At 43.6% G+C, this 21,984-nt stretch overlaps 1 protein-coding gene across 6 annotated transcripts in view; it reads left to right on the plus strand.

Moving 5' to 3' along the window:
* Positions 1-21,984, plus strand: part of RASGEF1A (RasGEF domain family member 1A) — a 268,854-nt gene that overhangs the window by 222,948 nt on the left and 23,922 nt on the right. For 5 of the 6 annotated variants that reach the window (XM_039481402.1, XM_039481406.1, XM_039481403.1 and 2 more), the window contains 2 exons: positions 10,540-10,719; positions 17,907-18,035. In XM_039481402.1, coding sequence (XP_039337336.1) covers positions 10,540-10,719; positions 17,907-18,035 — 309 coding nt within the window. Of the gene's footprint in view, positions 1-6,280; positions 6,454-10,539; positions 10,720-17,906; positions 18,036-21,984 lie in introns of those variants that run through there. The other variant, XM_039481404.1, reaches the window with a different exon arrangement.

The following is a 21,984-nucleotide window of genomic DNA, read 5'->3' on the forward strand; positions in this document are numbered from 1 at the left end:
AATAGTGCAGGCCCTAACATCCCACAATGCAATGCCATATTTTCAAGTTAAACAAAAGCCCATGCTCCAAGCAGCAGTATTAGACCAAATGCGTAAGGTGCTCCTGGAATGCTAGAACCGACAGATACAACAATGGTTGTCAGAGATGCGTGTGTGTACCAAAATGGGTCGTTCAAAAATAAACTTTGCTAAGTGGACATGCTCTAGCATTGCAAGGGCATGCAAGACAGCTAACAGTTCCATCCATTGTCCCTGGGTCACATTCCTCTCAGACCTGTCCAGCAATAAGTCTGGCTGAACACCAAAGCAGAGCATAGAAACAAGACTAATCACTGAACTATTTTCCTGGCTAAAAAAAGGACTTAAGAGTTAAGTTCCAGAGTACATCAGAATAGGAAAGAATAGGGACAAGAGGAGAGTGCTGCATATATTTTACTGCTTACTAAAGAATAGCAGGAAAACAACAACAGAGTCAGCTTGGGTAAGCACTGAAGGGTGTGAGTAGACCATGGGCCTGATTGTGATTTCTTAGCTGAGCTGAGCCTTTTGTGGTTGGCCCATTACAAGTCAATTTGCAGAAAAAGGAAAACTGGGCACAATCAAGCTCACTTTGCATGCCCTCCCCCCCCCTTTGGCCCCTTTCTCTTCCATCAAGGCAAATGACGTAACCCTATGCCATGTGTATGTGCGCTGGTGTATGAACTCACTTATTTACTGAACAAGTCTGTGTGCGGAACGTGACCAACAAATGACTTGAACAGTTTAACCAAGAAAGGCTCTAAATGTCATATTTCAGAGACTTGCCTTGTAATTAAGGTTGTAGCCTAAGATCATTGTTAATGGATCTCTTGGTAATTACTTGCTTTTCTGAAGTAGGAACAATTTATGTACTTTCGTTCAAGTGCATTTAAGTAAATTGTTTTCAACATACTGTAATTCAGCTCTTAATCTTTTATGAGACTATTAAAAAACACAAGCTTTTTCTTCATTGACTTCTAATTATATTTGGATGGGTTATTTTTCCCCTTCTAAAAGTGGACAGAAAGGGAAATATTCACCCTGGTACAAGAAGAAAAACTTTGGTTTGGAATCAACTTCTAGCTCTCTCTTACCAAAAGTTTTCTTTTGGAGGTTATTATTTCTTATTTCCATGTCAGTTGGCATATCTGAGATTGAGACCCTATTGTGTTAGGTGCTGTACATACACACAGAGACAGCCGCTGTCCTGAAGAATTTACAATCTAAACAGATAAGGCAGACAAAAAATGGGAGAAAGAAAACATCATCATCACTATCATTTCACAAGTGGGAAACTGAGGAACGGAGAAATTAAGCATCTCTCACGGGAAGTACGTGGCAGTGTCAGGAAATGAACCCAGGCCCCATGAGTCCCAATTCAGTGCCTCTATGACAAGGTCAGCCTTCCTCTTAACACTTGTGTTCTTGTACGCTTTGAAATTAGCCAGTATAAAATAGTCTGAAAGTATCTTCTGGCTGAGAGAGTCACTCCTACTGACTCACCCAGAGGCAGGAGGCTCCTCCTTTACTTGCTTGGTACAAAATGAAGGGTCTGCTTCAAGTCCCCTTTATGGTAACATGCAGGACATGCACAGAACAAATCTAGCTGCCACTTTCTTGGTCAACCTTGCTCTCATGTCTGGCCACTAGTATCAAGATGCAATCACTAGGAAACACATATGTAAAGTAGTTTATAGGTTGTTCAGGAAAAAGATGGCTGTAATGACAACAACAATTATACTTAGGCATTAGCTAGCCTTCTACGTCTGCAGGTCACAAATGCCGTATACAGGCTGGTAAGTGTTCTCACCCACATTTTACAAAGAGGGATGAAGCAACTTACCCAAGAGCACAAAGTAGGTCAGTGGCTGGGCTGCTAATAGAACCTAGGTCTCCTATCTCCCAATACAATTGTTGCCTGGAAACAGAGATTCCTCGCTTGCCACCCCAAGACTGTGAAATAAGGTTTTAAGGATCATCACAAACCTCACTACCTTCCACTTTAAATGCAAGGTGCATTTCTTCTACCTTGCCTTCTCTAAACATATACATAGCAATGTGTTTGCACACATGTATATTAAAACAAGATTCCAAGTCAAACATTCCACTGCACACATGGTGCTCTTGTCCTCTCCCGCTCCCCCGGGATGTTAGTCACCTTGCTTAATGCATAGAATCATTCATGTAGGACTGGAAGAGACTTCAAAGCCATTTTTTTCAATCTTTCCTCATAAGTCATGTTTTCTAGGCCTTTAATCGTTTTTGTTGCTCTCCTCTGGACTTTCTTCAAATTTGTCCACATCTTTCGTGAAATGTGGTGCCCAGAACTGGACACAATACTCCAGTTGAGGCCTTATCAGCGCAGAGTAGCATGGAAGAATTACTTCTAGTGTCTTGCTTACAACACTCCTGCTAATACATCCCAAAACAATGTTTGGTGTTTTTGCAGGAGTGTTATACTATTGACTCATATTTAGCTTGTGAGAAGGTGCCCAGATACTATGGGGATGAGCACAGAGTAAGACCCACTACAGTACAGACCACCATGCCTCAGCTACTGTCCTCTTGTAGGAAGCCAGCTCTCATTTTGCCTTGAATGTTTTATGTATCTAGGGCCAGAGGTCACCTGGTTCCTGCATGGGTATGCAAGTTGGTGGGGGTGCCGGGAAGAGAGAAGGCCAGAGCAGCTGCCTCCCCTAGCATACCCATGCAGAGGCCAAGCACAGAGTCCTTGCTCTCAGAGAGCAAAGGTGAAGCTAGTATCATTAGGCACCCCAAATGAGGGGAGACAAAGACCCTTCCCCTTCCTCTCAGTGCTAATGTAGTACTGGGGTCGTGACTGTCCTCCCCCTGCACAATGGAAAGCTCTAAAAGGCGCAAAGCCTAGGACACGTACCTTTGGGGCTGTGTAGCTGTGCACTGCCCTCACTGAGCCACAATTCCCCTTACTGATGAGAGCCCTACCCACCTTCCAACCCAGATCTGATCACATCTCTCATGTTATTAGCAAGCCTGAGTCGCTTTTAACATTAATTGAGCTGAAACTTTTGTTGGAGCTTAATTAACTTGGTGCATTTTGCTAATTCTAACTGGCAAGCACTGTACTTGGTCTCAACATCCTTTTGCACAGGAAGGGAGAGTGGATTAGCATAGGACAAAAGCGCGGTGTGAAAAAAAAAATCTTGTGCATTCACTTTTTTATTTTGTTAGTACTACTGGGTGTAGCTCTGACCATTGAACTGATTCTTCAATGAGGGTTCATCCTTAGGAATGTTTTCCAAGGGAAATAATTTGACTGCTCTTTGTTGGTCCATGTACTTTCTTGTATCCTGCTCTTGGCAGCAGTCTATGTCCAATGTTCAACAGGAGGATAAAAGTGCATGTCCAAAACAGTCACGCAGCAAAAATATTTGGAATGGGAAGCATAAAACCTGACAAATAGAGTGGATGTTGCAGAGCAGTCAGCAAAGCCAAATACCTTTCTGCATCCCTGCTCACAGTCCAACTCAGCTATCCTTCTTTCTTTTAACTGAGAGGAGGGAGGGGGGACAATTATTTTGGTCACTATGACACACTCAAACAACTTAGGAGGGAGGGTCTCCTCTTGATTCTGATGCACTATTACTTTCTTTCACCACATTACCAGAAGACAATGCTGAATGCTCACAAGTAGGTTGGAGCTGTACTTCCTAATTGCATTACTTTATACCAATTGATCACCGTACTTTTAACACAGGCCGTAACCTGATAACAAAACATAAGAGTGGCTATACTGGATCAAACCAGTGGTCTATAGATTCCAGTATCCTGTGCTCCAACAGTGGCCAATGCCACATGTGTCAAAGGGAATGAAAAGAACAAGGCGGTTATCAACTAATACATCCCCTATTGTCCAGCCCCAGCTTCTGCTAGTCAGAAGCTTAGGGACACCCAGAGCATGGGATTGTATCCTTGACCATCTTAGCCATTGATGGACTTATCCTCCATGAACTTATCTAGTTCTTTTTTGAACTTTTTATAGTTTTGGCTTTCACCACAGCCCCTGGCAACGAGTTCCATAGGTTGACTATGTGTTGTGTGAAGAAGTATTTTATTTTGTTTGTTTTAAACTTGCTGCCTATTAATTTAATTGTGTCCTTGTGTTATGTGAAGGGGTAAACAATGCTTCCTTATACACTTTCTCCACACCATTCATGATTTTATAAACCTCTAACATATCCCCACTTTAGCGGTCTCTTTTCCAAGATGAACAGTCCCAAGTTGTTTTAAATCTCTCCTCATACAGATGTATACCCTGTTTCATATCCTTTATTATTTTTTTTTGGCCTTCTCTGTACCTTTTCCATTTCTAATATACTTTTTCTGAGATGGGGAAACCAGAACTGCACGTCGTATTCAAGGTGTGGGCATACTGTTGATTTATAGAGTGGCATTATGATATTTTCTGTATTATCTCGCGCTTTCCTAATGGTTCCTAACAGTCTGTTAGCTTTTTTGAATAACACTGCACTTAGAGAGGATTTTTTTTAAGAGGACTATCCACAATGACTCCAAGATCTCTTTCTTGAGTGGTAACAACTAATTTAGATCCCATCATTTTGTATTTATAATTGGGATTATGTTTTCCAGTGTACATTACGTTGCATTTATCAACATTGAATTTGATCTGCCATCTGATCTCACCCAGTTTTGTGAGATCCTTTTGTAACTCTTCTCAGGCCATTTTGGACTTAACTAGCTTGAGTAATTTTATATCTTCTGCAAGTTTTGCCACTTCACTGTTTACCCCTTTACCCAGATCATTTATGAATATGTGGAACAGCACTGGTCCCAGTACAGATCCCTGAGGGACACCACTATTTACCGCTTTCCATTCTGAAATCTGACCATTTATTCCTACCCTTTTTTCCCTGCCTTTTAACCAGTTTAACAGTCTCCCAGCATGTTATAAAGAGGACAGCGACCAAATGTTCTCCATGTCCACTGAACCTAGAATAAGAGGTAATGGGCTTAATATGTAGCAAGGGAGATTTTGGTTAGCTATTAAGAAAAGCTTTCTAACTATAAGGATAGGTAAGTTGTGGACTAGACTTCCAAGGATGGTTGTGCAATCCCAGTCACTTGAAGTTTTTAAAAACAGGTTGGAGAAACACCTATCAGGGATGGGCTAGGTTTACTCGGTGCTGCCTTGGCACAGCAGGCTGGCCTAGATGATTTCTCAAGGTCCCTTTCAGCCCTACATTTTTTATGATTCTATGTTTCCCTAAACACGGGGCTGGAGCTGGCACAGGCAGACTCAAGATGCCATTTACAGTTTTGAAGTTTGGGACAGCAGTGCCAATATTCCAATTAGTAGTGGAAAGAGACCATAAGTGAGTGGTTTTCAGAGAGAGAGAGAGAGAGAGAGACTGCAGTGGTTATACAGAGGATTGGCCACTGCCTCCCTGCCCACCCCCTATGGGCATTTTCCCAAAACACCATTCCATCAGAGGTGACAAATTTCAGATCTGCATTGAAATAGTTGGCGGGAGGAGGGAAATGATCATCTGAACCTTGAAATCTCAAGGTTTTTTAAACAGCTGTCAGGACTGGCCCGACTCTGCTTCCATTGAAGTTGATGGTAAAACCCCCATTGATGGCACTGGGAAGAGAATTAAGCCAAGGCTGGGTGCTGCTGAATATCCCATGCCATGGGTCTGCCCGTTGCTAGGGCTTGCTTTTGAATATCATCCAGATGTTGATTGTGGGCACCGCTTCCTGCCCCCAAAAAGCCACATCTTTTTATATCGAGAGCAAAGAAATGAATCAGCAGTTTTGTTTGGCTAGCACAATGCCACAAGTCAGAAATGCCCTAACTCCATCCGCCTCACTTGCGCTTTGCTCAGTTATCTGGTCTTCCCCGTGGCAGCCCCAAAGTAGAGAACATCCCCACACAGAGCATATGGTTGTTGTTTTCAGTCAGTATAAAAGAGGCTGAAGTATTGTTGTTCTTCCAAGCCTCTTACATTTCTGAAGGAGAAAAGAGGTGGGAGGGAGAAGGTACTAAGCGGTCTAACCTGTTGGATGTGTTAAAGCTTCTATAGAGGAAAGCAGAGGGTGGGCTTTTCTTTCAAAGCTTGTACAGTGAACACACAAAAGCCAGCCCCAGTAAACTCAGCTTCTTTTGAATTGGACAAGCTCTCTCTCAGCCAACAGAAAGCTGAGCCAGGGGCTGACGTCAGAGCCAGCCTGGAAAGCTGTGAGCTTTCTGGTTTTGCTCAGATGAACCTGAGGCTGTTTAGATCTAAGCTGGCGGGAAGGAAAGCTGAAGCCAGAGCTATTTTTTTCTGGCAGGTTGGAGCTGCAATGGCTGGCTGAGACTTTTATACTCTGGGAAAGCCATCGGGATCTTACAGACCGCCACAGCTTATGTACATATTACAGAAAAAAATGAGGGTAAGAGTTCAAGATTTTCAGTTATGGGTACAGTGATTTTTGTGAATGTATATATAGTAGTGGTATGTGTATTTATACATGCACATATGTTAATGGCAAAGCTAAATTTTGATCTGATTTATACTAGAAGAGGACTTCAGCTACTCCTCTGATTTTAAGGGAATCATTCCTGTTGCGCATCAACATCACTAAGATCAGAATCTGCCCCATAATCTTTTAAATTGGATTCATTTGCTCACTCTGGAATGGTTACGTTTTAGAAATTCAGAAATATTGAATGGTTTGGTTTACTGTCTGCTGTTGAAAAAGAAATGTATACCCCAGCTGTAGTGAGCACGGCTCTTTTGAGCGTGTTCTGCTTGTGAAAACATTTGCTTGGATTGATATAGATAGATGTCAACAGTTATATTCCTTTGGCTGTGTGTCTGCATTAGTCACAGACAAACCCACCAGGGAGGAGTGCTGCTGTTTTATTTGTTGGGAGACTGGTGATTGCAGCTGGGTTTTGGACTTGGCATCAAAGACGATTACTGCCACTTCAGGATTTAAATGTCCACTTTCTTGGCAAACCAGAAAGGCACTCAGGTTGTATTTGTGGCACTTCAGTGCTTCCAGGGTATCTGCCATGGATGCAGAAGGAAGTACTGATACATTTAATAATTTATGTAATAATAGATTCAGTGAACTTTTAAAGCTGACGGGCTTCTTTTCAACCCTGCCTGCCTCCAATGCAGCCAATTTGTCTTATTTTAGTACCACCAGGTAGTTCTTATATACAATATTTAGCTTCTATATTGAATTTTGTGGGGATATTTTGCTTACGGTGAACTTTCACAGAGACCTGGTTCATTCAAGCTTGGGGAAAAACAAATGCTTTGCCCATGTCTTCAAAAGTATGTTTAACTAGCATGTAATACTAAGTAATGTGCAGCAACATGTCCCACAGAGAAATTTGTTGTTCCAGAGTTCAGTCACAAGAGCAGTGTTAGAGAGGTGACAATGCCCCTTGATTCATTTGCTTAAAGTCATGTATTGTTTCTGGGAAGTTTTAACAAGCATGAGAACTGCTAGCTACAAACTACCCTTTTACCTACTGGGAAGGTAGAGCTAAAAATTTATCTGCAGTTCCAGTCCAATAAAGAAAAAAATCTTAGTCCTCCTCCAAAAAGATCTTCACACACACAGTTTTGAACAGGTTGTAGAAACAATTCACAAGACGAATGCTCTCCCTCCCCCCAGCTGCTTTATTGCTGATTGCTTCATTAGTAGTTAGCATCCCTTTGCAAAGCTGGACATGCACCTCCATGCCCTTATTAGCCTGATAGAACATACCGTACATTAGTGCACTCTGAGCGACTCAATCAAAGCTATTGCCGTGGGCCTTAAAAGGAAAAAACAAATTACTGACTACTTACATAATATGCATAGCTAAGCTGGCTTCTTCGTCACACACTCCCAAAGAAGTATTCATTTGTCAAGCTCTCGCATGCTCCAGAGCACATGCCTTGTGACTAAATTGCTGAAATACTTTGACACATTAGGGAGAAGTTTACGCCACGTGTATGCCACGAGATCCTGTACATTTTGTTTTGAAATCAGGTGCTTATTTGCAATTTCAGGCAACCAAACACTGGAAGTGTCCTGAACTGTTGGGTAGTGCTAATGTTCATAGTTGAATAGCAGCCATGTTTTCAGCCACAGGTAGTTTCAGATCAGTTAATATATGTATTGTGTTGGCACAGATAGAAAGGCATCCTGGTTAAAGCAGCCAAGCACAATTCTATTCACCAGCTTGCTTATGATGAGTAACTCTTGTTTTCATGGATAAGTACTAGTAACATTGGGATTTCACCCCTTCTTTTTGTTCCCCCCCTCCCTACCCAAAACCACCATCTTAGTAAAATTAGGGATAAATGTTTTCTGCCTGGGCTAGTAAATATTGCTGATTTTACAAGACCTGTTAAAAGGAAACTAACATGTATAGGGCTTAAATGCTGACTTGACCTGCCTGAGCAGTCATGTCATGTTGTTGCAAGAGCTCATTAAAAATCCCTAAGATAAATATGGCTTTCAGTTTTTGAACCAGCCCTTGCAACATGGGTAAAGAGAGGCGGGGGAAGGACATTCAACTAGTGTCTAAGAGAAAATCTGGAACATGGAACAACGGTCATTTTCAGATCAGTTTTAACAATATTCCTATCACCTTTCATCCATAAAAGTTCTTCACAAAGGTGGGACAGTCTCTCCAATTCACAAATAGGGAAACTAAGGCAAAGTGTGACAGGACTACCCAAGGTTACACGAGTTAATAGAGTAGGAACAGAGCTCTACCTCCCCAAGAGCCTTATCAACCTTGACAGTGGCCCTTTAAGGCTCAATATAGTAAACAATAGCTATTGAGAAAGATCCTGACAGAAGAAGTATTATTCTTCCACAAAGGTATTTGCTTTGGCATTGTAGGTAAGGCTAATATTTTGTCATGGATATTTTTAGTAAAAGTCACGGACAGGTCACGGGCTTCCATTAATTTTTCTTTATTTCTCATGACCTGTCCGTGACTTTTACTAAAAATATCCATGATAAAATGAGAAGGGGCTGGGCAGCTGCGGATGGCTGGGAGGTCTGGGACCCGCACCACTCATGGGGGCTCAGAGCTCGTGTCCTCCTGCCCTCCCATGGCAGAGGGGAGCCGTGGGGTCCCTCTACCCCTCTCCTCAGCAGTGGGGAGCTATGTGAATCCCTCTGCCACCACAGTGGGGTGCTGCAGGGGGTCCCCCTGCCCTGCTGTGGCAGCCGAGGAGCTACGAGGGTCCCCTTGCAGCAGCCACCACACCGGGGAGCTGCCAGGGTCTCCCCGCCATGCAGCAGCAGCTGGGGGACTATAGGGGTTCCCCTACCCCACCCCCTGTGGTGGCTGAGGAGCTGCCAGGATCCTCCGTCCCCCACAGTGTCCAGGAGCTGCTGGTACCCCTTTGCCTACAGTAGCTGAGAGGTGCAAGGTACCCCCGCTGCTCATGGAAGTTCGGAGCTTGGGGGCCCATCGCCTCAGATGGTGGGGGTACCTCACAGCTTCCTGCCACTGCTGAAGGCGGCAGGACCCTGCAGCTCCCAGCCGCAGGGGCTGATGTCACTGAGATCTTTGGAAGTCACTGATTCCTTGACTTCCATGTCCTCTATGACAAAATCGTAGCCTTAACTATAGGGAATGGGAAACTTCGAATATTTCAGCAACATGCTTTGTTTTGCCTTCAATGTAAATTTAAGTTGTAGTCAGGTTTGTTTGGATTTTTTTGCGCATGAAGACTTATTTGCACATGGTAACTACAACATACTGTAGCTTGTGGTGAAGAGAAAAAAAGCTTATTTGGTTTGTATGTCACTACAGCAGCTTTGCTTTATGTTTCCAAAGTAAAACAGTCTCCTACGACGTCAGGCACAAATATTGGCGTGTTTGTTCAAGCTCACCCAGCTCATACAGTCAAATGCTAGACAATAAGACATTCTTGTTCAGGTGGTACATCCCTAATCATTGGCAGTGCAGTCCGTGTGTCCAAGTATGTGCAAGACAAAATGCACTTCTGTCACGATCTGGGCTAGACCTAGCAAGAGAGATTATTACTGGAGAGTTTGTCGCCACGTATCCAGCAGGGTTTAGTATTTTCTCTAAAAGACCTCCCCCCCAGAACATTAAACAAGGACACTGTGCCCATGTAATGTGGTTGTTTGTAGAATAGGTCACGAGTTGTTATCTATGTGTGAGATTGCTCCTTCAATTGACATGGTATTTTGTGCTGATAGCTCTATAGCCTTATTTGTAATGGCGGTGGGGGGAGCGGGAGGAAGCATCCTGCCAGCCACTACACAGTGAAGAAATTAGGAACATAGGTTGCATGTAATTTCAAAACTGAATGCCATCCGCAGGTCTGTGGGAGTTTGGGCTCACATCTCCCTCCCCCAATGCCCATGCTGTGTTCACTCCAATATGTAATCCGTGCCTAATTTATGCCTTTGCAAAAGCCATGAAGACTCGCATAGAGATCTGCAAAGAAACTTTAACCCTCCTTCTTTCTTTCTTCAATCCTGCAGGAAACTATGCCCCAGACACCAATATTTTCCAGCATGCTCGGTTCTAGTTGTAGTGGGCAGGTGCAGCCAGACATGGGCGAGAGGTGTGGAGATCCTGTTTACCAGGATGGGAATCTCGTCTCTGGATCACTGGAGGCCCTGATAGAGCGGCTGGTACCCACCATGGACTATTATCCAGATGTAAGTAGACATTTCAGAACTTGTATTCCTATGGCATCTAAACAGAGTCAGGATCCCAACACAGGTGGTATTATTCATTAATTTTCTTTAGAATTGCTTCATCATAACCAAGATGATCAACCAGGCCTAATGATCTAATTGCTTTGATGCCCAGCTGGGAGGGACCCTCTACCTTTTTGAACAGCAATATTTGCTAGTGAAATCAAGCCCTGCTGAACCCTAAAAACCAATTAACAGCAGCATTAGCAGAAGAAATTTTGATCCCGCTAAGCTGCCTTTGCTCTAGTGCAACCAAGATTAGCTACTAACTGGATTCTGCCAGGGGGAAAGATATTAGCTGTGTGTTGAGGGCAGCTCAATTTTTTTCCCCTTATTTTGTGTCTTTTAGTTAGGTACGCTGAAAAGCAAAGAACATTTAATTAAAAGTCTGTTTTTTCTCAGCACATCTTAACTGGCCAGTTCTGCTAGAATTTAAGTTTCTGAACCTAGGAATGGTTTCGCAGCTGTTTCAACATCCTTGCCACAATCCACTGAAATAAACACTATGTGTAACTGCCGGGTATGCAATAGGCATCCCAACCTAGGATATTATTCAGAGATTATTACATTACTTAAAATGACCCCCTCAGCCCTATAAGTGGAAGGTTTTAGTTAAGAAGGTTGCAGAAAAGCATAAAGATTGTATAGCACAAGCTGTGTTTAAGCCCTGGGAAAATGCACAGCAGTGGTAGAGGAATCCAAACCCTTTAGCTATATTAAAATCACACATTACTGTGGGCCATGCCAGGAATGTCTTGTAGTAGGAGCCTTCCTGAGCTGGATCTGTACTTTATTTATTATTTTGAAGTCACAATTTAAAAATGCACCATCCCTCACTACAAAAAGATTTTCATCCCCACATGTAGTTCCTTTGAACACAACACCAGTAGCCTTGACCGAAACGTTAGGTTTCTTTTTACAGAAATGGAATGTAGCAACTTTCCAATTCAAAAGCAGTCCTAAAGCTTCTATTTTACCACACACAGCGATAATTGCATTGCATTTGACAACAGACACACAGAGTACGTAATTCTTCATAAAGCCCAGCGGGTTAACCACCATTGGGTGTTAATGCCTCCATTTGTTCCATTCTTTTATGAGTTTTTATTACACCATGTACAGCAGACACAGGTTTGTTCTTTCCTTCAAGACACTCAGTGTGATGAAGAAAGCAGCAGGTAGAGCTAGAAGAGAACGTGAGGTTTTGTACACCAGGCAAGTAGCATTACACGGCTGCAGTTAAGCCTTATAAGAATCCATTCTCCACCTGTTACATCGTACTATGGCACAGCTAGTAGCTGCTTGAGTTCCTTCCTGCAGCTCATTAAGTAGCTGCTAATTTAAGTCCCTTAGTGTCAGGGGCTGTCTATTTATAACACGGCTATTTTGAATCTTGCTCCCTATTGCAGATATTACCTTTGGGGTTCTAGCAATGATTTGTGGATCTTAGGAGTTACAGTGATTCTGTAATACACCAAGCATGCTAAGTGCATTACAAATACATAAATCCAGGTGCCCAGCATGAGGACCTTATGATCCAAATAAACAAGCAAACAAGTGACAGGGGATGCAAAACCTGTCAAGCAGCCAAGTAAGTTCCTGGAAGAGAGATGAGAAAGCCCTGCCACAGCAGGAGGGTACATTCCCTTAGAGAGGTCAGATCACTGACAGCAAATTGATCTTAGCATAAAGGGTTACATAATAAAACAAAAACAGCTTGAACAGTGTAAAGAGTGGGCTGGATACAAGTCATCCCAAATCCAAGCCTCCCAAAAAGCCTGGATTTGGAGCTGGTTACAGGTTTAGACTTCAACCCACACCTATTTTTACTTTTAAAAGGAGTGGCCAGAAAGGAACAGAGTGACAGCCCACTTACTCTGTCTGGCTGTGACGCTTGAAAGGAAAGAACAAGCCCATTAGTCCCATTTCACTAGTAGCGGTTTTTGGATTGCCAGTTCGGCCTTGCTCAGAGCAGTGGCTCTCAATCTTTCCAGACTACTGTACCCCTTTCAGGACTCTGATTTATCTTGTGTACCCCCAAGTTACACCTCACTTAAAAACTACTTGCTTACAAAGTCTACACTGGGGGCGGGGTTCGATCTAAGGTACGCAACGAAGTTGAAGTACCTTAGTTCGAATTACTTACCCGTCCTCACGGCGTGGGATCGACGTCCGCGGCTCCCCCATCGACTCCGCCACCGCCGTTCGCGGTGGTGGAGTTCTGGAGTCGGACGGGAGCGCGTTCGGCGTTGGATATATCGCGTCTAGATGAGACGCGATATATCGAACTCCGAGAAATCGATTGCTACCCACCGATATGGTGTGTAGTGAAGACGTACCCCCAGACATAAAAATACAAAGAAGTGTTCCAGTACTCTATTACTGAAAAACTGCTTTCACATTTTTATTTTATAATTATATGGCAAATCAATTATAATATAAATATTGTACTTATACTTCAGTGTATAGTATATACGGCAGTATAAACAAGTCATTGTCTGTATGAAATTTTAGTTTGTACTGAATTCGCAACTACTTTTTATGTAGCCTGTTGTAAAACCAGGCAAATATTTAGGTGAGTTGAGGTATCCCCTGGAAGACCTCTGCGTACCCCTGATTGAGAACCACTGGCTTAAAGCAACAATCAGTTATGTCAGTATAGATTTTCCGAGTTCAGCAGTGGCACATTTGTAAATCACTGAAAAGGAGCTGGTTCTCGCCAAACCCTCTGAACTAACTTCCCCAAGCACATTGCTTGGAAAATACTCCACTTTGTGTCTACGTTACGCTAACAATCCCAGTATCCTTCCCTAAACCGGATGGGGAAAAAATACAGTATTTTTCCATTCTGGTTTCAAGCAACACAAGACTTCTCTGTCATGTTGGCAGAGCTGTAGATGGAGGTCAGCAGGAGTGAGACGAGAGCGAGATAAGGGCCTATGTTTGTGTGCTGCTCCTGCGAGGCTTGTTTGTGTACAGAGGCTTCTCTGGTGCATAGAAAAATGTGTGCTCATGAGACAGCAGCGTTCTGGAGGTTAGGAATGGAATGTACTGGTCTGTAATCCTCATGCCCAAGCAGGAGAAAGTTTCAAGCAACTATTTCACAAATAAGTTGTTCCAGGTCAAGCAGCAAGAGCACAAGGAAAATATTTTTCCTCAAGAAGACATCAGTACATTCTTGGGCCATAAAGTAACAGTTGCCTCTTAGTCTTGCTCTCTCTCTTTGTCCTTTTTATAGTTTAGGACGTCTCTTAGCAACAACTTTAGGAACTAAAGAAATCTGCTTTCTTTTTTTCTTGTAAAGCACAAACCCCTTTTGTGTCAGCTTAAGTTGTTTTAATGTGCCGAGAGGAATTTTCCTCATCTTCTTCCAAATACCTGCCAGTATTGGGGCATAACTTTCAACCTCACCATTTAAGGAAGCATTTTTTAAATCATTCTTTGTCAAACCAGCTAGCTACATAGCTGAATTTCCTGGTCCAAGCCATCTTAATCAAAAAAAAGAGGGAGCACCTATGGGTGTGTGTGTCCGTGTGTGTTAAATAAAGCTGGTTCAAAGCAACAGCTTTTTCCCTCCAGAGGCCTCCAATTTAAATCCTGGTTTATGGCTCACACACAAACTAAAAAAGATTAGGTGAGCTCATCTAAGCCCACAGCACACTGGTTTTTCACCTTTTAGGGCAATTGTGTCTGTTTAACAGACTGAGGGGTCTGATCCAACTGCCGTTCAAGTCAATGGGAGTGGGATCACCTAGTAAGGGCTTTAAAGCTGAGGTACGCTTCACTGGTCAGAGTCATGGTTTACACTGGTGTGGACCATCTCCACTGGATGTGTGAACTAGCACAGCTGTAACAATCACCAAAATCCCCCACGTAGACAGGGCCTAAGACATTTGTACCAGCTAGCGAGTATGTATGTACTGGGGGCGGGGGGGGAGACTCATTTCATTCGTTCAACCTAGACTCAACACACAATGGAATAGGATGAGGTGGGCAGTGACCAGACCGTACCCTAGAGACTCATCATTCAAATAGAGAGAAGGGTCTTAATTCTGTTTCCACAAACACCAGTTTTGCACTCTTGTTACTCAACTGGATTTCCTCCTGTTTTGCACTCGTGTAAATTACAGCAGAATCAGATCAAGAAGCCTGGACAAATGGAGCCAGATTCCTAGCTGGTGTATGCTGGCATCTCTCTACTGACATCAATGCAACTATTCCATTTTACACCAGTTGTGAATCTGGTCCCAGTAAATACTGGGCAAAACCAGTGCCATGGGGGATTTTGTTCCTATCAAAAAATAGGCAGCCCAAACTCTGGAGAAGGCCTGGATTGGCACGGTGTGGCTCTTGCTAGTTAGAAATGAGATATACATTGCCTGCGCTATTTCTGGCTGTACGAGTTCTGCACTTTTGTGAGCACTGTATTAACATAAACCACAAAAAACACCACAAGAGCCCTGATGATTTGGATTTAGTCCCAGCCTACAGCAGGACTTTAAAGAACTGGTATTCTGAGTATGGTTATCTCGGAGTCACTCTGGATAAACAGTATCCCACAGCACACAAACTTTCAGGAAGAGACCTAGACTAGAATTAGTGTGCAAGGCTAAAATATATCTTGCCACAAAGAATGTGGCCTAGCTTATCAGAGCGAAGGTCATTGATAGGACAGTGCAGCTTATATTTCAGCTGCCTTCTACTAACCTAGTAAAGGCAGCTTTCCTGACAGTCTCAACAGTATTCCCTCCTCCCCTCGCAGAAAAGTGCAGTTGTGGAAAACCCAGGGGACTTGGAGAGCCAAACTTTTCACACCTCTTCTCTAGTAATTCACAGAATGGGAGGTGAGGGAGTGGAGCAAGAAGGACTTGACCCATTTGCAGAAGAAGAATTTATACACAGTCCAATTACAAATATAAGAGCTGCACCCAAATGCTAAAGTCTCTCCTCAATTACACCAGGGTGTGCCCATTGCTTTAAGTCAGAGGGATCACATGTGTGAGTGCAGAATTTGTCTGTAAGGGGGAAAAACAACAGGAATAGAAGCGAACTACACATGGCTTATAACACACCACAACAGTACTTTCACGAGTTACTATTTTGAGTTGGCACTCTGAAGTTTATTTCTCACATTCAGCACTGCTGCCTGTTGCATTTGCTAGGCCTATACTGTATGGAACGTGAGAAGACAGATCTGAGACGTTGGCCTGTAACTCTGTTGAGTCTCCTTTCCTATTTGTGGGACAAGGTTGGGGTTCATTCCAACTTCAAATTATCTCAAATATAGAGCACCCACTGCCAAAGAATTATGCTTATAAACTTTCATCACAGATTGGCAGCAGAGTAGTAACCATTTCCAGGCGCATATGAAGGAATCATGTGCAACTTCCATAATTCATTGCAAATATAAGAAAAAAAGTTCTTGAGCAAAATGCCAAACCAAGAATGGCCTGTAAACTATCCTGAACTGCAATATGTCAGAAATGTTATAACCAGCCTACTCTCACTCCAGGAAGGAGTATCCAGTCACCTGAGCTAACTTCCACTTGAGCCTGATCACAGGACAGAGCTGCCCATGGGTATCAACAGAGCTTTTCTGTGTTACGGCAGTTAAGCATCAGACCCCAAATCTCCAGATTTAGCCAGCTGTGTCTTTCTTACTTCCTTAGTCCATCCATAGTGGATACAGACCTTTAAAAGTTCATTCTGGGCCTACAAATATTATTGATACTAGTGAAACTCTCCATTCTAAGCATAGGAGCATCACCAAAACCAGATCTCTAGAACCAGAGTGAACTATTAAAGCACACCCTTTGTAATTTAGCTCTGTTCCCCTGCCTCAAGAGGGGATAGAAGCAGTTCTGTAACTGATGCTATTCAGTCTACAATTCTCTCATTCCCAAGAAACAGTCATTTTCTGTTCAATTTTTTCATAAAAGCTTCCTTTTCTCTTTTGCTGCAGAGGGATTTGCTCTGCTAAAAATGTTATAACACTGTGCATAATGGACATCATGAAACTAAATGTCTGTATTAACAACCTATTTGCCTGTAATTAGAGAGAAAAAATTATCTTTTCTTTGGATTGATAAAGAGATCATCACGATTTAAAATGTGCGTGCTTTGAAGAAAATAGACAAGGTCATCTGATTTAGTAGACAGCTAATACAACAAAGGCCACATTTTTGACTAGCTGCCTTAAATAAACTTGTAAACCTGATGCAAAATTAACAAGAAACATTGCAAATGCTCAAGTTTAAGCAAGCAAACATTTACGTGCTCAAGTTTAAGCAAGTTGAGAACAGTTTCCCAATTCCCACACAAAGTCAAGAATTCAAAGAGTAACAGTAAAGGCAACCTAGACTGTGCTGCTTAATAAGCTGGGAGATGTTATCAGTCCTCATGAGGCTACATTTGAATGTGCCTGTAGAGAAGCCAAGTCACAAATGAAACTTGTGCATTAGGAGCTCAGAAAAACAAATGGGACAAATGTTACCGTGTGTCACTTGAACATATATCCAGCTCAAATCAGTGGAGCTGCCTGTCTGAAACTCAGAACAGAATCTGACCCATGCTTAGCTTTGATATAGTGCTATAAAAGTTCAAAGGGATCTGAATTGGGCCTCAAGGAAGCGAAGAGTTTTACTGGCTTAAAACTGAAATATTGTCATATGAGTGCAAATTGAACCCAAGCCTGTAACACTGATTGTGGGAAAGAGCTTGGAAAGTTAAAACACACATGAAACAAAAACACTGCTGTGGTTTGGAACTAACTTGCAATAGGTTTTGGGCAGCCAAATAAAAACAATTGCTCTTAAAGAAACAAAGCAGCATAAATAACAGTGTTCAAAATGGGCTGCTAGCATCATTGGACAGATGTCGTTCGTCTTTTTGGTGAAGGACAACTATTTAGGCATATTAGTTTGGTATCTTGATGTGACAAATAGTTTGGGAATCACAAAAAAAATAGCTCTATTAACAGCTTCTGAAACATAGCGTATTTCTTCCTATTGGTACCAGTAAAGCTAGGAAGGGGCATTGATCCCTGGGGAAGGTGATATGCGGAAAGCTTAACCTTGGGAAAGTTCCATCTGTTGTTCTGCAAGTTTCTCACTTGTTCCCCCCATCCCCTCCCCACACCTTTCTTGCAGAGGACTTACATCTTCACTTTCCTACTGAGCTCCCGAGTCTTCATCCACCCACACGAGCTCCTGGCAAAAGTGGGGCAGATTTGCATTAAGCAGAAGCAGCAGCTTGAGATTGGGTCTGAGGCAGAAAAGGTAAATGAACAGTTTGTTTCTGTGTTGAACTAAGTTATTGTGCATTTTATTTTCCTTTCTTTTTTAAGCTAAAAGTGCATAGAACATACTCTGACAGATGTATTTCACTAAAGACTTTCATGCTTAAGCCTCTTTCCCTGAAACACTGTTAATTCTTGGCTAATCATAGAACCTTAATATCCATTAGCTCATTGGGCTGAGGCCCTTCTATCACTTGGGGGTACATTGTGGCTTCTTTTTCTAGTGGGAGGTATTGAATATTAAAATTACAACAGGCTTCTTAAACCCTTTGAAAAACTGTATATAGCATAGAGGTGCACTGTTCTGGGTCATGGACTTCAGTTTACCATTAGGCAAATTCTACAGTCCTTAACTCCCACTAGTCACCCACTGACCTCAGTTTCAATGAGCAGGTAACACTAGTGGATCTGGTGAGAGGTAGCAAGCAAGCAGGTGGAGGTTCCAATTCGGATCCAGAAGTTTGACATCTTTTAATTTATCTCAACTCTCTCTCTCTCTCTCTCCCCACCCCTCAACCCACCATGGCTATAACAGAAATCTCACAAGAACAAGCTTTTCTGGACCTCCGTTCCATTTTTTCAAAAATTTCCTAACTTCCCACCATTGCCAAGCTGGTTCTGTTCCATTAGTGTTTCTCTAGCAGTAGGTGTTGGCACAGTCAGTCAGAACTGTAGGAAACAAAACTTGATTCACAGAAGAGAACATGCCAAAGGGGCTTCTACTCTTTTTCTGGCATCAACCTAGCCCCAGACTGCATTCCTGAGTCACCAAATTTCACCACCGCTACTCCCAAAGCTGACCCTCTTACTCCAGCTCCCCTAATCATTCTGCAGTATACCAACGTTGGGAGGCCTAGCTTAACCATTAGAGGAGTGAAGTTCTGGAACAGCCTTCCAAGGGGAGTAATAGGGGCAAAAAGATCTGACTGGCTTCAAGACTGAGCTTGATAAGTTAATGGAGGGGATGGTATGATGAGACGTAGCTGATCTGTGACTGCTAGTAGCAAATATCCCCAATGGCCGATGAGAGCTTTGAGTTACTTCAGAGAATTCTTTCCCAAGCAGGACCGCCCAGAAGGGGGGGCAAAGGGGGCAATTTGCCCCGGGCTCCACAGGGGCCCCCCCAAGAGAACAGCTGAGTCTCCCGCCTCCGTCCCTCTTCAGAGCTGCGTGGTGAGGGGGCAGGGCTGCGAGCTCCAGCGGGGCCTGAGCTCAGCTCCTTCCACTCGGCGTGGAGCTCGCAGCCCTGCCCCCTCACCATGCAGCTCTGAGCGGGGCAGGGCTCAGGCTCTGCCGGAGACATGCTGCAGCTGTTCAGTGACACGCTGAGGCTCCGGGTGAGGAGGGAGCCGGGGGTAAGAGGCTGGGGCCAGGGAGTTCTGGGGACAGTCAGGGCACAGGGAGGGGGCAGAGGTTGGGGGGGGCGGTCAGGAGGCAGGGAATGGGGGGGGAGTTGGATTGTGGGCATTCTGGGGGGGGGGTCTGTCAGGATTCAGTGGGGGTGGTGGATAGGGGTTGGGGCAGACAGGGAGCAGGGCTGGGGTCCCGTGGTGGTGGTGGGTCTCTGGGGGACGGTGAGGGGACAAGGAGCAGGATGGGTCAGGGATTCTGAGGGGTGGGCAGTTGGGGGCAGGAAGTGGGTGGGGGTCGGATGGGGGCAGGGCCAGCCTGTTTGGGAGGCACAGCCTTCCCTACCCTGAAGCTCATTCAGCAGTTTGAGGCTTGCAGAAGAGCCAAGCTGTTAGCTTTTCCATTAGGGCTACCATCCCTTTCACTTCTCAAATGCCAAATTATAGTGTCTATGTAATTTCAGTGCCATAGGGAGATTCATGTCAGGGGAGGGTAGCTTCATTTAAAATTAGCCACTGGGGGAGGGATCACATGAGAAGAGCAATATCCTTCCCAACCCTACCAAGGGAGACCCCCCCTCCCCTGCATTCCCTGAGGCTTCAGAGGGGTTAATTCAGTGGTTCTCAAACGTTTGTCCTGGTGACCCTTTCACATAGCAAACCTCTGATGCGACCCCTCCCTTTATAAATTGAAAACTTTTTTATATATTTAACACTATTATAAATGCTGGAGGCAAAGTGGGGTTTGAGGTGGAGGCTGACAGCTCACAACCCCCAGTAATAACCTCGTGACCCCCTGAGGGGTCCTGACCTCCAGTTTGAGAACCCCTGGATTAATTTAATTTTAGCACTCTGTGTCCATTCACATGCATGTGCTATTTTGAGCATTTCAGTTTTCACAACATAGGCTCATCCCAGATTCTGGAACAAGCTCAAATACTCAGTTCGTGGAGTATGTACATAAGCTATAGTAAAGAAAAACCCACAGTAACCGTCTCCAGTTTGTGAGGGTCCACATGGAGCCAGTCTCTAGGAAACAGATAAATGCATGGAGGTTAAGTCCATTAATGGCTATTAGCCAGGATGGGTAAGGAATGGTGTCTCTAGCCTCTGTTTCTCAGAGAGTGGAGATGGATGGCAGGAGCAAGATCACTTGATCATTACCTGATAGGTTCACTCCCTCTGGGGCACTTGGCATTGGCCATGGTCAGTAGTCAGGGTACTGGGCAGGATGGCCTCTGGTTTGACCCAGTATGGCTGTTCTTATGTTCTAACCTAAATGAACCCAAAGTTATGGAGACAGATACTCTGCTGGCTTCCTTGACTCATATCAGAAACCTGGAAAAATCTCTGCTTGGTTGGGATCAGGTGTTTGGTTACAAGCTGAGGTGGTTCAAAAGTTTTGGATTTTTTTTTAAGCAGAATTTTTTTATTGTTTCTTTAAACAATCAAACACAGCAAGCAGCAAATATTTGGCCACACACTTCTGAAACCTCAAACCATATTCAAGTTTTGGCAGACTAATTTCAGCTTTTCAATTAAAAAACCACAACAAATTTTGAAGGAAAGCAGACATTGTCCGTGATTTTTTTTTCTGCTTTTTAAAAACCCCTAGTTTTCGATCCAGAAAAAGTTTTGATGGAAAATATTTGTCCAACCCTTTTAATGAGCTGTAGTGCCTTTTAGCAATAGCTGATGCTGAGAACCAGTGGTACCTTGTAAAGAAGTTTTCTCAAAACTGGGTTTGTGCCGAAATGCGGAAGGTTTATTTTTCCCCAGGGCCACTCATGTGGGGAGCAAGTGGGACAATTTGCCGTGGGCCCCGCAAGGGCCCCCAGGAGAATATAGTATTGCAATTTTTTTATAGAAGGGGCCCCCAAAATTTCTTTGCCCCAGGCCCCCTGAATTCTCTGGGCAGCCCTGTTCCCAAGTGTCTGGCTGTTGGGTCTTGCTGAAATGCTCAGAGTCTAACTGATCATCATATTTTGGGGTCAGGAAGAAATTTTCAGATTGGCAGAGACCCTGGGGGCAGGGGGCTCGCCTTTCTTTGCAGCATGGGTCACTTGCAGGTTGAAATTAGTGTAAATGGTGAAGTTTCTGTAACTTTAAGTCTTGAAATCAGGGGCACCGGAACAGAAGACACTAGCAAATAAGCACTAAGCAAATAATTTAAATGGCAATGTATGTTATACATGGAGTGCAAATTGTTAGGTAATATAACCCATGCAATTTAGGCATTAAATGGGTATGCAAAACAAGTGTAGCTTCCGTACTGAGATGATGTTGCAGGAAAATCAACTAGCAGGAAGGTGTAAAATAGAGCAGCTCACTTTCTGAACACCCACGCTGGCAGCCCTTGTGTTGATAAGTTGGAAACAGGCATCAAGGAAAATCAGTTAACAGCAAGGTGTGAAAATGAAAATGTGTGTGTTTAGAAAGCTACTTTGCACCCTTCTGTAAGTTGCTTTTTTGCTATGGCCTGACCCTTTTTTCCCCCCCTCAGTGTAAATTGCACTTGGTTTTCCATGCCCACTGAATATCAGATTAATGCAAGTTACACTTCTGCACTTCTTCCAGCCC

The sequence above is a fragment of the Mauremys reevesii genome, linkage group 7 (genome assembly GCF_016161935.1).
Source record: "Mauremys reevesii isolate NIE-2019 linkage group 7, ASM1616193v1, whole genome shotgun sequence".
Classification (NCBI taxonomy): domain Eukaryota; kingdom Metazoa; phylum Chordata; order Testudines; family Geoemydidae; genus Mauremys; species Mauremys reevesii.